This window comes from Zosterops lateralis (genome assembly GCF_965231275.1).
Source record: "Zosterops lateralis genome assembly, chromosome: 10".
Classification (NCBI taxonomy): domain Eukaryota; kingdom Metazoa; phylum Chordata; class Aves; order Passeriformes; family Zosteropidae; genus Zosterops; species Zosterops lateralis.
Genome location: NC_139770.1, coordinates 9,539,396 through 9,551,010, shown reverse-complemented (window position 1 = coordinate 9,551,010; position 11,615 = coordinate 9,539,396). Strand labels below are relative to the sequence as shown.

Sequence of the window (11,615 nt, the reverse complement as noted above, 5' to 3'; positions counted from 1 at the left end):
TTCTCCCTGCCTGAGGCGCACAGGCACTCGCCAGTCGGTTTATCCCACTGCACGGAGGGACGGCGGCAAGGGCTACACATGGATTTCCGACGCGGAGTGGTTTAAGGCAGTTTTGCTTCCACTGCAGGCTTGGTTGCTTTTTTTTTTTTTTTTTTCTCCAACCCTCCCACCACCACCACCCTCCCGCCCCCTGTCCTCTGTGAGATCCTGGTGTGACCATCCCTTGAGGATTCCTAGATTCCGAATTTTCTTCCTGAAATATCCCACATCTCATTTTCTTTTTTTAACTCTTCCTGAAACGTGGGAACCCCAAGCCCAAAGGAACATCCCTAGTTTGAGCAGAAGGCACGCATGAAAGACAAGTTATAGCAGAAGTGATTTTTTTTTTTTTTTTTTTTTTTTTTTTTTTGAGGGGGGCTGGGCTTGAGTGGTTTTTGGTTTTGTTTTTTTTTTTTTTTTTCTTTCCTCTTTCGGACACATTTCGAGACTCGCGGGCCGCCAGCTCCCGGCTGGGCTGTGGCAGAGGGCGCTCCTGCCTCCAGCACTGCGAGCAACCTGCCCCAAACCCACTGAGTCCTGTCTCCGGGAATAGCAGCTGCCCTTGTCTCGAACACTCCAAGCGAGAGGCGTAGCCAGCAGCGACCAGAAATCCCGGTTTCCACAGCCCTCTCCTTCCCTGAGCGCATGGAGAAGCTCTCGCCCTGCTGCTCCCGCCCAGCCCCGCCACCAGGTCAGAGCGGGACATCCGACGTGAGAAATCCGTCATCCCCAAAAGGTCCCGACGCGAGAAATCCATCGTCCCAAAAGGTCCCTCCTGACAAAACGCCAGCAGTGCCCGGCCGTCGTGAGCGGGACATGGCAGTGTTGACAGCGCCTGTGATCCAAAGAGAGAGTTGCTCGCGGGGTGGCAGCCCCTGGGGCCAGGGGACGGCCAGGGCAGGGGGTGAGTGGCCCTGGCAGGGGGTGAGTGGCCCTGGCAGGGGGTCAGTCCAAGGGTCAGCGGCCGCCGTGAGGGCTCGGCTGCCCCGGCGCTTCCCGCTCCCGCCACAGCCCTGCGGCCCTGATCCCGGCCCCACAGCACCACCTCCTCAGGGCTGCTCCCACGAGGAGCAGGACGCGGAGGTTGAGGAGAAAAGCGCGGCATGGTGCAGCCAGGCACAAGCCAGCCTGTTTGCTGCGCTGCTGCGCTGAGTGGGAGGGATATTTTGTCCTGGAAACGGGGCCCTGTCTCTGTGTCCAGCCGCCGAGCGCGTGTGGGGATGGGGCAAGGGACGCCGGCGCCATGACGCCTCATGCCGCGACGCCTGGTGCCAGGCGGTGTGGGGACTACCGTGGCTCCTCCGCAACTCTCCTGAAGCCGTAGAGGGAACAACACCGGGTCAGCGCGGCTCCCAGTAGCCGGGATCAGCGTCCCCCGCCCGCGGCAGGCCCCCTCCCCGTGCCCCCGGCCCCGGCCAAGCGGTCCCAATTCCGCTCCACAGTTCCGCACCGAGCCGCCTCCGGGTTTTCAAAACCACTTGGCCGTAGACAGACAGACGGCTCAGCATATAAGAAGTCGCAAAGCGTCAGTACAGCGTTCGCCTGGCGCTGCTGACCAATCCACATCGTTCGATCCCTATATCCCGCCCTCCGAGGACAAGTTCTGCCGCGGTCCGGCGGCCATGTTGAGTGTGGCAGTAGCTCTGCTCCGTCTGGAGAGGCGTTTTTCTCACCCTTTTACCCCTTGCTTCGCGCTTTCCACACCGGTAGCCGTTCGCACGCGGCGCTGTCTCACCCTTGGGGCCGTTGTGGGCGGTGGAGCGGCTGCCAGGGGATGGTAATACCGTGTGGTTGCCCCACGAAGGGCTCTCAGCGCCATCTTGAGTGCGGCAGAGCCCCCTCACTCGCTGCGTCGGTGCCCCGTTACCCCGCGGCGTGAGGGGGGACAGATGTGGCCCCGGTGCCCGGGGGCGCGGTACGAGGGGCACAGTCGTATATAACGGGAAACTGGAGAATGGGGAGCATAGGGAAGCTCCTGGTGGGCATCAAGCCCTGAACTTGCACAAGGCTGGGGATAGGGGGGAAGTAGAAGCAGCTTGGGTACGGGTTTTTTTACTGTAAAAAAAGCAAACGGGTGGGAATCCCGCATTTCTGCGCGGCAGGCTGGGCGGGCCGCCCCTCCCCACTCCCCCCAGAGGCGGCCGCGGTTGTTGTGGCCAAAGTTTCCGCGGGGCGCCGAAAACACGGTGAACGAGGGGGGCTAGTGGGGTACCGAAGGGATGGGGATGCCCCGGGACCGCCGGCGGCCCCGTGGGAGTGGAGTGGGGGAGGGTAGCGCCGGTTCTCCCGCATTACTGTTATTATTCTTATTTTTAACTCTTATTATTTCCCCTCCGCCCTCCGCAGGCGCGGCGGGAGCCTCCTCCTCCCCCCCCCCCCCCTTTCCTCCCGCCCGCCGCCTCACACGGCGGGAGGGGCGGGGCGGAGGCGGCGGGGGCGGAGGTAGCGCGGGGGGGGCGTGGCACCGCTCGGCTCTGCACCCGCCGCGCCGAGGCCGGGCACAACTCATCGCCGCAGTGGCGGCGCTCTCCGGCTCCTTTAAGCGGCCGTGCCCCATTGTTTGCGCCGCGGCCAATGGGCGCCCGGCGGCCGCGGCGCGCGCGGCCAATGGGGCGCGGCGCGGGGCAGCGCGCGCGCCGCCCCCCGGCTCTATAAGAGGACCGGCGGCGCCGCGTGAGTTCCCACTAGCTCGCGCAAAGCCATCTTGGCATTGTTCTGCCCGCCCGCCCGCGCCGCCGCAGCCCCGCGCGACACAGCCCCGCACTCCCCCGCCATGTCCGACGCGGCCGTGGACACCAGCGCTGAGATCTCCGCCAAGGTGAGCCACCCGCCGCCTCGCGCCCTGCTCCACGGATTTTTTTCCCCCTGGTTAATTTTTTTTTCCGAGCGATTTGTTTTTTTTTTTTCTTTTCTGTGTTTTTTTTTTTTTAATCGATTTTTTTTCCCCCCCCTGCCCGACCCGCCCCCTCGTTTCTCCCCCTTCCCCCTCCGTCCTTCGCGTTGAAGTTGGCGGAGTGGCGCGGCGCGGTGCGGAGCCGGCGCCGCCGCGCTCGCCGTGCGGGGCTGCCAGCGCCGTTCCTTTGTCTACAGTGTGCGGGAAACGTGCTCGCCGTCTTTGCCGGTGCTGCCGAGCCCCGGCGCTCCGCGTCCCGCTCCTTCCCGCCTTTCCTGGGGACAGCGGCTGCCCGTCCCGCCGCGGAGGGGCTCGGGGAGCCGGGGGGGGACACGCACGGCAGTGCCTCGGCACCCGGCAGCGCTCGCTCATTCAATCCGCGGTGTGGGAGCTTGACAGCCCCGTCAAACTTGTGTCCCGCTCGGCCCCGTCCCTGCGGGGGGGTGTGGGGGGAAGCGCTCCGGAACAGGCACCGGGGGGGGGCGGGGGGGGGGGCCGTGTCTGTTGTGGAGTTGCTGCCGAAAAGCGGGGTGGGCGGGTGATTGCTATTTCGGAGTTGCACCCGGTTGATGCGGGAGGGGCGTCTGCTGTGCCGGTGTTACCCCTGGAGTGTGGCGGGGGCAGTTGTTTTTTTCGGTGTTGCCCCCCCCCCCTTCCCCCCGCCGGAAGGGAGGGGAGGGGGCATTTGTGGTTTAAATACTGCCCCGAATTGGGGGTTATTATGTCGGAGTCGCCCTCGGAGGTGAGGGGGAGTAGGGGGTGTTCTGGAGCTGTCCCGGGGGGCCTTTTGTTATTTTTGGAGTTACCCCAGTGGGGGCACTACCACAGTGGGAGATGCCCCGGTGCGCTGGGGCGGCGGGGCTGAGCGCGCCGGCCCCGGCCCGAGCTCCTCGCAGCGGGATAACTTTACGAGTCGCTGCTGGAGGTGATGGGAAGCGGTTGGGGAGCGCCGGTACCAGCCGGGAGAGGCTCTCCCGGGAGTCCCCGCTGCGGCTCCCGGCGCACGCCTTTGTCTGCGAGCCGCGGCGGAGCGGCCCCGGGGGGACTGCGCTCCTCGGGCGGCCGCGCTGCGCCCCGCTGAGCCCGGGGCCGCGGCCGGAAAAGTTGCGAGGGGACGCGACCCGGGCTGGTCCGTGGGAAGGCGGCAGGGAACGTGCCCGGCGGCCTCCTCACCCTCCGCCCCACCGGACCCGCATCGCGCCGCTCCCGGGGGAAGCGCGCCTGGAGGGGAGGAAAAAAAAAAAAATTCGACGGGGAGGAGGGTTTATAAAAAACAACCAACAAAACGCCGTTTCTGGCAGATTTCGATTTCACTTCTGTTTCCCGCTCCCGCAGCCATGCCCCCATCCCGCCTGCCCTGCCTCCGTGCCGGGCCAGGGCTCGGTCCCCGCTGCCGGGAAGCGGCGAGGCGGGTCGATCCCCATCCTTCCCCGGGGGAACGGGGCCAAGTTTGCCGTTAACCTTCCCCTGCCCTTTACCGCGTGCAGGAAGGGGCCTCGTTTCTGGCTCGCCCTCCTGGGCGCGGACAAGGGTCCGCGCTGCAGAGCGGGCGGAGGCGCGCACGGCGGCAAGGTGACCCCCCCACACCCCCGAGACGCACGGAGGCACCGGGCCCGTTCGCTCTCGTCCCGCCTCGCCGTCCGGAACGCTCCCGGGAGGCGGGGATGGGGGGGAGGGGGTTCCCGCCCCGCCCGGGCGCCGCCCCCGGCCGGTGCCGCGGGGCGCCCACCACGTGCAGGCCTGGGAGCCGGAGTCCGCCGCGCCGCCCCCGCCGGGACTACAGCTCCCGGCAGCCCGCGGGGCGCCGCGCTGGCCGCCGGCCAATCACAGGGACGCGGAGAGTGGCGCGCGGTTTGAATGGCGGCCGCGCTCGTGGCGGCGCGGGTGAGCCCCCTGCCGGCGGGAGGCGCGCTCTGCCTCGGCGCCTCTGTCGTACCCGGCCCCGATTTCCCCAGCTTCCCACCGGGAGCAGGGCCGGGGAGAACGGAGAGCTTTCCGGGCCGGCGGTATGTGACTCTACACCGCTGCTATTCATTCCGTAGACAAACAGCCCTGACACACCTATAATTAGAGGCTGTATCCCAGTCTTGGCGCCAGAGCAGCCCTGCTGCTGCACTGGCCCTTGGTCTGGACGCTCCTGCGCACATCTGTTTGTGTTGGACTGGGAAAGGAAAAGGAAGACTCTGGGATGCTCTCTGCAACCCTGTTGCTACCACAGACTTCATGACCTGGCATTGAGATGGTGGTTAAACTGCCAGCATTTTCAGTGATGCAGGAAAGGTCAGGGCTGGAGATCTGTCCAGCTAAAATGCCCAAGAGTGAGTTATTCCTTCGCTGGTAGAAGGAACTTGCTTGCAGTTTGTGAGCAACTTGTTTTAAAAAGAACACAGTGAGATGTGGAAATTCTGACTGCTTGACTTGCTCTGTGTCTAACTTGGGAACTCCTTTGTTGCTCTCATGCCCGTGTGGCTAGTGTGATGCAGCAGCTGTAGCCCAGTGATGCACAAGAGGCCAAATGGTTGTGATCAGTCTCTAGGGAACACGGCAGTGGAAGCCACTGACAGTGTGAAACTGGGCAGCGTGGAGGAGGTGCCCTGGGTTAGTGTGTGAGCAGTTGTAGTGGGCAGTGCCGTGCACAGCAGTAAAAGGAGGAGGGATCTTGTGTGTTTGTTTTACTCCAAGCTCTTGGGTTGGTTTGCTTAGGTGAGGTTCAATCAACAGGTGTTGTCCCCTCAAAGCTTTCTTCCAGAGAACGTCTTTCCTCAGTGCACTGGTAGCCTGTGGGTGCCTCTGGAAACAGCATCTGCCTATTTAAGTAAGCTGGTGGTCTAAAACGCCTGTGCTGCCTCCTCTGAGCAGTCTGCAGGGTGGTAGAAACCTTCCCAGATAGGAAGCAGTAATCACGATGGCAGGGCCAGGGCCGTGCTCTTCCTTGCCCGTGTTCCCACGAGGCAGAGGCTCCTGGGAGTGAAAGTGCCCACTGCCCGTGGGCGGCACAGCTGCAAAGGGCCGGCAGAAGGGGAAGGAGCCACGGCAGTGGAGCAGGAGCTTCCACCAACTTTTAAACACTTCATGGTCACTGCCGAAGCCGGCTGTGGCTGTGCTGCTCGCCCTGGGGAAGGGCCTCCCTGCTTTCCTTGGCTAGGGTAGTGCTCGCTGTGCTGAAGGATCTCGCTCCAGCTGATGGAGGAACAGAAGGGGAGGAGGATGCAAGCAGAGATGCCAGCGTTAAATCCAAGTGTTCTTAATGCAGGAACATAAAGTTGGATCCTTTCAGCCTGTTTGCTGAGCGACTTGGCATGACATTTTGACAGTGATCAATAGCAAAAACACACAAGCTCCTGCTCTGCTCACAGTGGAGGCTTGAACCGAACTAGCCAGGCATGGCTCTTGGAGCAGTGTAAAAATAGACTTCTTCCCCCACCCCATCCTGTTACACTTTAAACTGTGAGCTGGATGCTGGAGCCTCCTCTCTGCTGCTGCGAGAAAGACCAGGCATGTAATGTTTGCCGTATGATTTTCCCCCGGCAGGGCAGAGACCACGGGCTCTGCTAATGAGTCCCTGGGATTTGTTCCTGCTGTGGAGGTACCGAGCAGCCGTGGATGCCCGCAGCCCCAGGGCGGGGAGCCTGTCCTTTGGACGGGGCTGCCGGCTCTCCATGGCATTGCAGGAGCTTGCGTGGTCTGTGCTAAGATGGGCAATCAGCCAGCTCTGCTGCTGTTGAGCATATATGCAGGCGGCCAGCTCTGTCTATTTGGGAGCTCAGAGGTGAAACAGAGCAGTCTCTTTTTTAGATGGCTGCTCTGGCAAGGCTGACTTGGATTGAGATTCGCCCCCATGTTTTCCCGTTCCCAAGGAGGAGCCAGAACGTGGCGACCAAATCACAGAACAAATCTGTGTGAAGAGAAACCAGCTCCTGCTCTTGCTCTCAGACTGTTTTTCACACCTGATCTGCAGCTTCTCTGACCCAGACACCTGGAATCGGGGTGACTTCTCTGCTTTTCTGCTCCTTCCAGGATCTAAAAGAGAAGAAGGAAGTTGTTGAAGAAACAGAAAATGGCAGAGATGCACCAGCCAACGGCAATGCTGTGAGTATGGCTGCAATCTGCTGGGAGAGGCAGTCTGTACACCAATGTGTTTTTGTTTTCCTCTCTTCTTGCTTTTGCTGCAACTTTGTCCTAGCACTGTTGAGAGGGGACCCCTGTGAATGGCAGCCCTGAGCCCTGCAGAGCCTTCCAGCCTTTGGCACTTCATTATGCAGGCACTCCCAGCCTATGGGCTGTTCATATGTGTGCAGAGGAGAAAGGCTGGGCTTGGTTTCCCTCCCTGACAGTCATGTGAGGCTGTCCACTATCACCTCTTCCCTAGACAGGGATAAAGAGGAAAAAAAATTTAGAAACCCGCTAGGATTTACAATGTTACAACCAATTGACCTGGGAAATACATCATGTACAAGTAAACTAGTTGGTTTCCTCTTTTAACATGCTGGGAGAAAATCACTGCCACATTTCAATGTGTCATGAGAGCCATTGCAAGCTTTGTTTCAAAGCTGCAGCCCCAAGTTACTGTAGGCTTGATCCTTCCTGCCTGGGCTGTCTGGAGGCAGGCGGGAAGCGGGATGTGCGCCCAGGGCTCTGGCAGGCTGGGGCTTTGCTTTCAGCAGGAGAGATGGGAACACACACTAGTGCTGAATGTCTCTTCCACCTTCTCCCTTCCCCAGTGCATTTTTTTAAGTGATGTTTTGTCTTGCCAAGGAGAACGAGGAAAACGGAGAGCAGGAGGCTGACAATGAAGTAGACGAAGAGGAGGAGGAAGGTGGTGAAGAAGAGGATGAGGAGGAAGAGGGTGATGGTAACTTTGTTTGTTCCCCCAGCCCCATCCCACAGCATGTCCTGCTCTGGACAAGCAGGCTCTCGGGAAGCGGAGGCGAGCAGAGAGCAGCATCTCCCCCTCGCGGTGGCAGGCACAGGCTCCCGCCAGCCAGGCTCACTCCTTCCTTGCTTGCCCAAGCCACTGCTGCTGGGAGTGAAGTCAGCCTTGAATCCCTTCCAGCAGGTTGAGGGCAGATTCCTTCCTCCCTCCCTCTGGCCAGACGGCACCGTACCGCGGCGCTGAATAAGCGCATTAGCCCTTCCGTGCGAGTAGTAAAATCTGCCCTTGACTCCTGTGAGCACAGCCACTGCTGCAGACACACTGCTGGCCAGTGCCACAGGGACAGCCCTGGGTGGCCATGCCCTGGCCCAGGCACACAGGGTGTCACCATCCTTGTTCATGGAGCAGCGTGTTGAGAGGCCCATGCAGCCCTCTGTCCCAGGCTGGATGCTGTGTGGAAATGAGCAGAGGAACCTGTGGCTTTTACCTGCTCATCCAGCTGGATAAGATAGGCTTGCTTTGAACCTTCTGTGTCTCTAGTGTCCCATGTCTCCCTGCCCTCTGCTGCCTCCTGACCTGACCCAGCCTGGAAGTGGGTTTTGGCAGCAGTGATTTGCCGAATCACTTCTCACCCTCCCTGCTATTATTTTTTTCCCAAGATCTGCTTGGATGAATAACATTGTTTATTTTTATCGCTTGTTAAGGCTGGGAGAAAACCTTTCTTGTTATGCTGAGATGAACTCGGGCCCCCTGATTATCTGTTACTAGGTTAATCCCCTGCGAATTTTTGGTTTACGTGCTGACCTACTAACCTGATGGCTAGTTTTGGGAGATAGGGACAGGGCTGAAAATTTAATGACCATTAAACCAGTGCTTATTCAGAGAGTGTAAGTTGGGAAAGCCACCTCCTTTGGGGTAGCACTCTCTCAGCATCCTGCTGTGCCCTTCAGTAGGAACTGGTTCTCTAGGAAAAACTGGGAATTGTGACCCCCTTTAACCTCTGGGGGAAGATGCAGCACTGGCTGTGTGCTGCCCTGAGCCCATTTACCCCCGAACCTACTTTAGGGTGGATGAGATGGGGAATACTTGGCTCTCCCTGCTCCTCTTGGGCAGGAGCCGGAGGATGCGTGTGCTGCAGGCGCATGTGTGTGTGGAAGTGTTGCTTGGATACTGCTGTGACAAACCCGGGGAGCTTCGGTCCCGCAGTGCCAGCCCTGCTCTTCCTTGCTCACCGAGCACAGGCACGATTTGGCACACAGTGCCTGGAGACTCCAGTGCCTTGCGGGGATCCGGCACAGACTCTGACCGCTGGCACGGGCTCTGTCCGTGCCTGCTGCCCTCGGGTGATCCCTGCCTGAGAGCTGCACCTGAGCACTGCAGGAGAGAGATTTAAAGGCAGCAAGTCCAGCTTGCATCAGCTTTTTTAGACAAGACTTGCAGCCAAACTCCCGGGGTTTGACAGCAGAGGAGAGCTTGAGGGTATATTTTCCTCTCACATCTCTCCATCCCATCTCATTATTTGCTTTGCTTAAAGCAGCTCAAAGAACTAAAAATGCTCCCAATCAGCTTGGCACTGTCACCTGACCTGATGGCCAGCCCAGTGCATGTGATGGCTGCCGGGGTGTTGATCCATCGCTGAGAGCTAATCTTGGCCCTTCCTGCTGCATGGGCCACACCGCAGCTGGGCACACGTCAGGGGAGGAGAGGGGAGGATGGGCTGACCTTAATCCCCCTGGCTGTCCATACGTGTGGCTTGTGGCGGTGGTTTAAAGCCAGCTTACTGGCCTTAACTCTCTAAGTTTTAGTAGGGTCTCCTGTTACACAAGAGACTTGCCTCGACAGCTGGGAAACTGTTCTGCCTCTGGGCTTGCCCCTGAGTACCCAAAACTGGCCGAAGGTGATTGACTCAGTCTTGACTCAGTCGTTCTGATCCACTGGCCTATTTGAGCTTAAAGTGGGTCAAAGCCCAGAGCTCGCTGCTCATGCTCCTGGCTGGCTGTAAGATAAGTTGGAAGCATTTGTTTGCTGTTCTGATAATTAGAAAGTGTTCTGACTCAGAACTAATGCGTTCTGGCTCTCTTAACTCATTAAAGATGGACTAATAGCTGCGAAGGGAAGCAGAAGTAATCTGGAGTGGTTAGGCAGAGCAGGCACTAGAAAGAGGTTTTTTCCTCTTTTTTTTTTTTCTCCCCCCCCTATTTTTGCCATGATTTCGGCACTCATGGTAGGTGGTGGTTTTGCCATCCCACTGTCTGTTACAAATGCAGTATAAACCAGACTCAAGGCTGCCAATCCTTACTTTCCCTTTGGTGGGTCAGGTCAGCTGGGGGATTCCCAGAAAGCTGCTGTGTCCCATCACCTGTTGTTCTGAGCAGGATCTGTGCCACCTGGGGAGATAAGGATGTGGCATCGCAGTGTGGGGGTGTGAGCCAGGATTAAACCCAGAGGGGGAGGTGTGCAGTATTGGAACTCTCCCAGGGGGTCTCACATTTCCTCTCTTTGTACTCCAGGTGAGGAAGAGGATGGTGATGACGACGACGAAGCTGAGGGAGCCACAGGCAAACGGGCAGCTGAGGATGATGAGGTGGGAAGAGTAGGCCCCCCCTCAGAGCCACACATGTCCCCAGAGGGCTTGGGTGCGGGGAGGGTGTCAGCAGGGCCAGAGGGGCTGGGCTGGGCTTAGCTCTGGGGCTGGGATGCTCAGCCTGTGTGCTCCCCATGTCTCTCCAGGGACACAGCCCAGTTCTGTCTATACACTGGCCTGGTTAGGGGGGTGTCAGCTCCCGCCCAGTTGAGCCCTGGCTCCGGGCTGGGGTGCCCTGGAATGCTCATGGCAGGCCTGGGTGGGGGCACTCGGGGGCTGCCTGAGAAGAGAGGATTTTGCCTGAGGGGTTGAAACACCTGTGGTGCTCAGACCTTGCACCTGAGGCAGGAGAGGGACCTGAAACATCCCTGCCTCGGGGTGACTTGCCTGCCCCCAACAGCCCCACTCCCCATGCTCTCTCCTGACTGCTTTGCTTTCCCCCCCAGGATGACGATGTCGATCCCAAGAAGCAGAAAACCGATGAAGATGACTAGGCAGCAAATTTTTTTTTTTTTTTTTTTTTTTTAAATAAGGAAGAAAACAAACCAACAAAAAAAGGCCAGCGCGTCCTCTTCACCCTTGGGTCCCCCCTTGGGACTCTGGTTGCAGCCCCCTTTCCCACACACAGCCCCCTCCTCCCCCCTCCGCCGTGGTCATCCTCACCAAGTAGAGTGAACCCCGTCCCCGCCCCCCCGGTGCGGCGCTGCCACTCAACGAACATGGAAATGATTCGCCCGTTAGCGGGGAGAGAAAAACCCCCCTTCCCCCACAAACCCCCTCCCTCCCAAGCACCAAAACTTCAAGGCCCTGCTTTCTTTCTTAAAAGTACTTTAAAGGAGAATTTGTTTGTATTTTTTATTTACATTTTATATTTTTGTACATATTGTTAGGAGGTCCGCCATTTTTAAGTGATCTCGGATTGACCAAAAGGGGGGCTTTGAAGTGTATATCTCTCTTGTTACCTATCTCTGACTTTACTTGTGGTGTGACCAGGCCCAAACCATTATCTCAAAGGAGAATAAAACAAAACCTTGTAAAAAAAAAATTAAAAAAAGACAAAAATGCAAAAAAAAAAAAAATTACAATCTTATTCTGAGCATTCCAGTAACTTTTTTTTGTGTATGTACTTTAGCTGTACCATAGATCGTGGTTTGTATGAGGTGGCAAGGCCAAAGATAAAAAGGTTTTCTTTTTTTTTCTGTCTATGAAGTTGCTGTTTATTTTTA

The 11,615-nt window shown here is 58.5% G+C and overlaps 1 protein-coding gene across 4 annotated transcripts; it reads left to right on the top strand.

Moving 5' to 3' along the window:
• Nucleotides 1–2,703: 2,703 nt before the first annotated feature.
• Nucleotides 2,704–11,468, top strand: PTMA (prothymosin alpha). 4 transcript variants are annotated; one of them, XM_083868459.1, is made up of 5 exons: nucleotides 2,704–2,857; nucleotides 6,950–7,021; nucleotides 7,688–7,784; nucleotides 10,316–10,389; nucleotides 10,836–11,468. In XM_083868459.1, exons 1-5 carry the CDS (start codon nucleotides 2,813–2,815, stop codon nucleotides 10,881–10,883), a joined length of 336 nt encoding a protein of 111 aa, XP_083724585.1. In that variant the 5' UTR covers nucleotides 2,704–2,812; the 3' UTR covers nucleotides 10,884–11,468. The 4 variants fall into 4 exon arrangements, with proteins under 4 accessions (XP_083724585.1, XP_083724588.1, XP_083724586.1 ...); XM_083868462.1 differs by having other exon boundaries at nucleotides 2,705–2,857; nucleotides 7,691–7,778; XM_083868460.1 differs by having other exon boundaries at nucleotides 2,705–2,857; nucleotides 7,691–7,784.
• The last annotated feature ends 147 nt before the right edge of the window (nucleotides 11,469–11,615 follow it).

What these genes read in the sequence shown, in the direction of transcription:
- PTMA (XM_083868459.1), top strand. Translation starts at nt 2,813, where the DNA reads ATGTCCGACGCGGCCGTGGACACCAGCGCTGAGATCTCCGCCAAG. An exon ending in GCGCTGAGATCTCCGCCAAG is followed by an intron (nt 2,858 to 6,949) that starts GTGAGCCACCCG and finishes TGCTCCTTCCAG; the next exon opens with GATCTAAAAGAGAAGAAGGA. An exon ending in CACCAGCCAACGGCAATGCT is followed by an intron (nt 7,022 to 7,687) that starts GTGAGTATGGCT and finishes TGTCTTGCCAAG; the next exon opens with GAGAACGAGGAAAACGGAGA.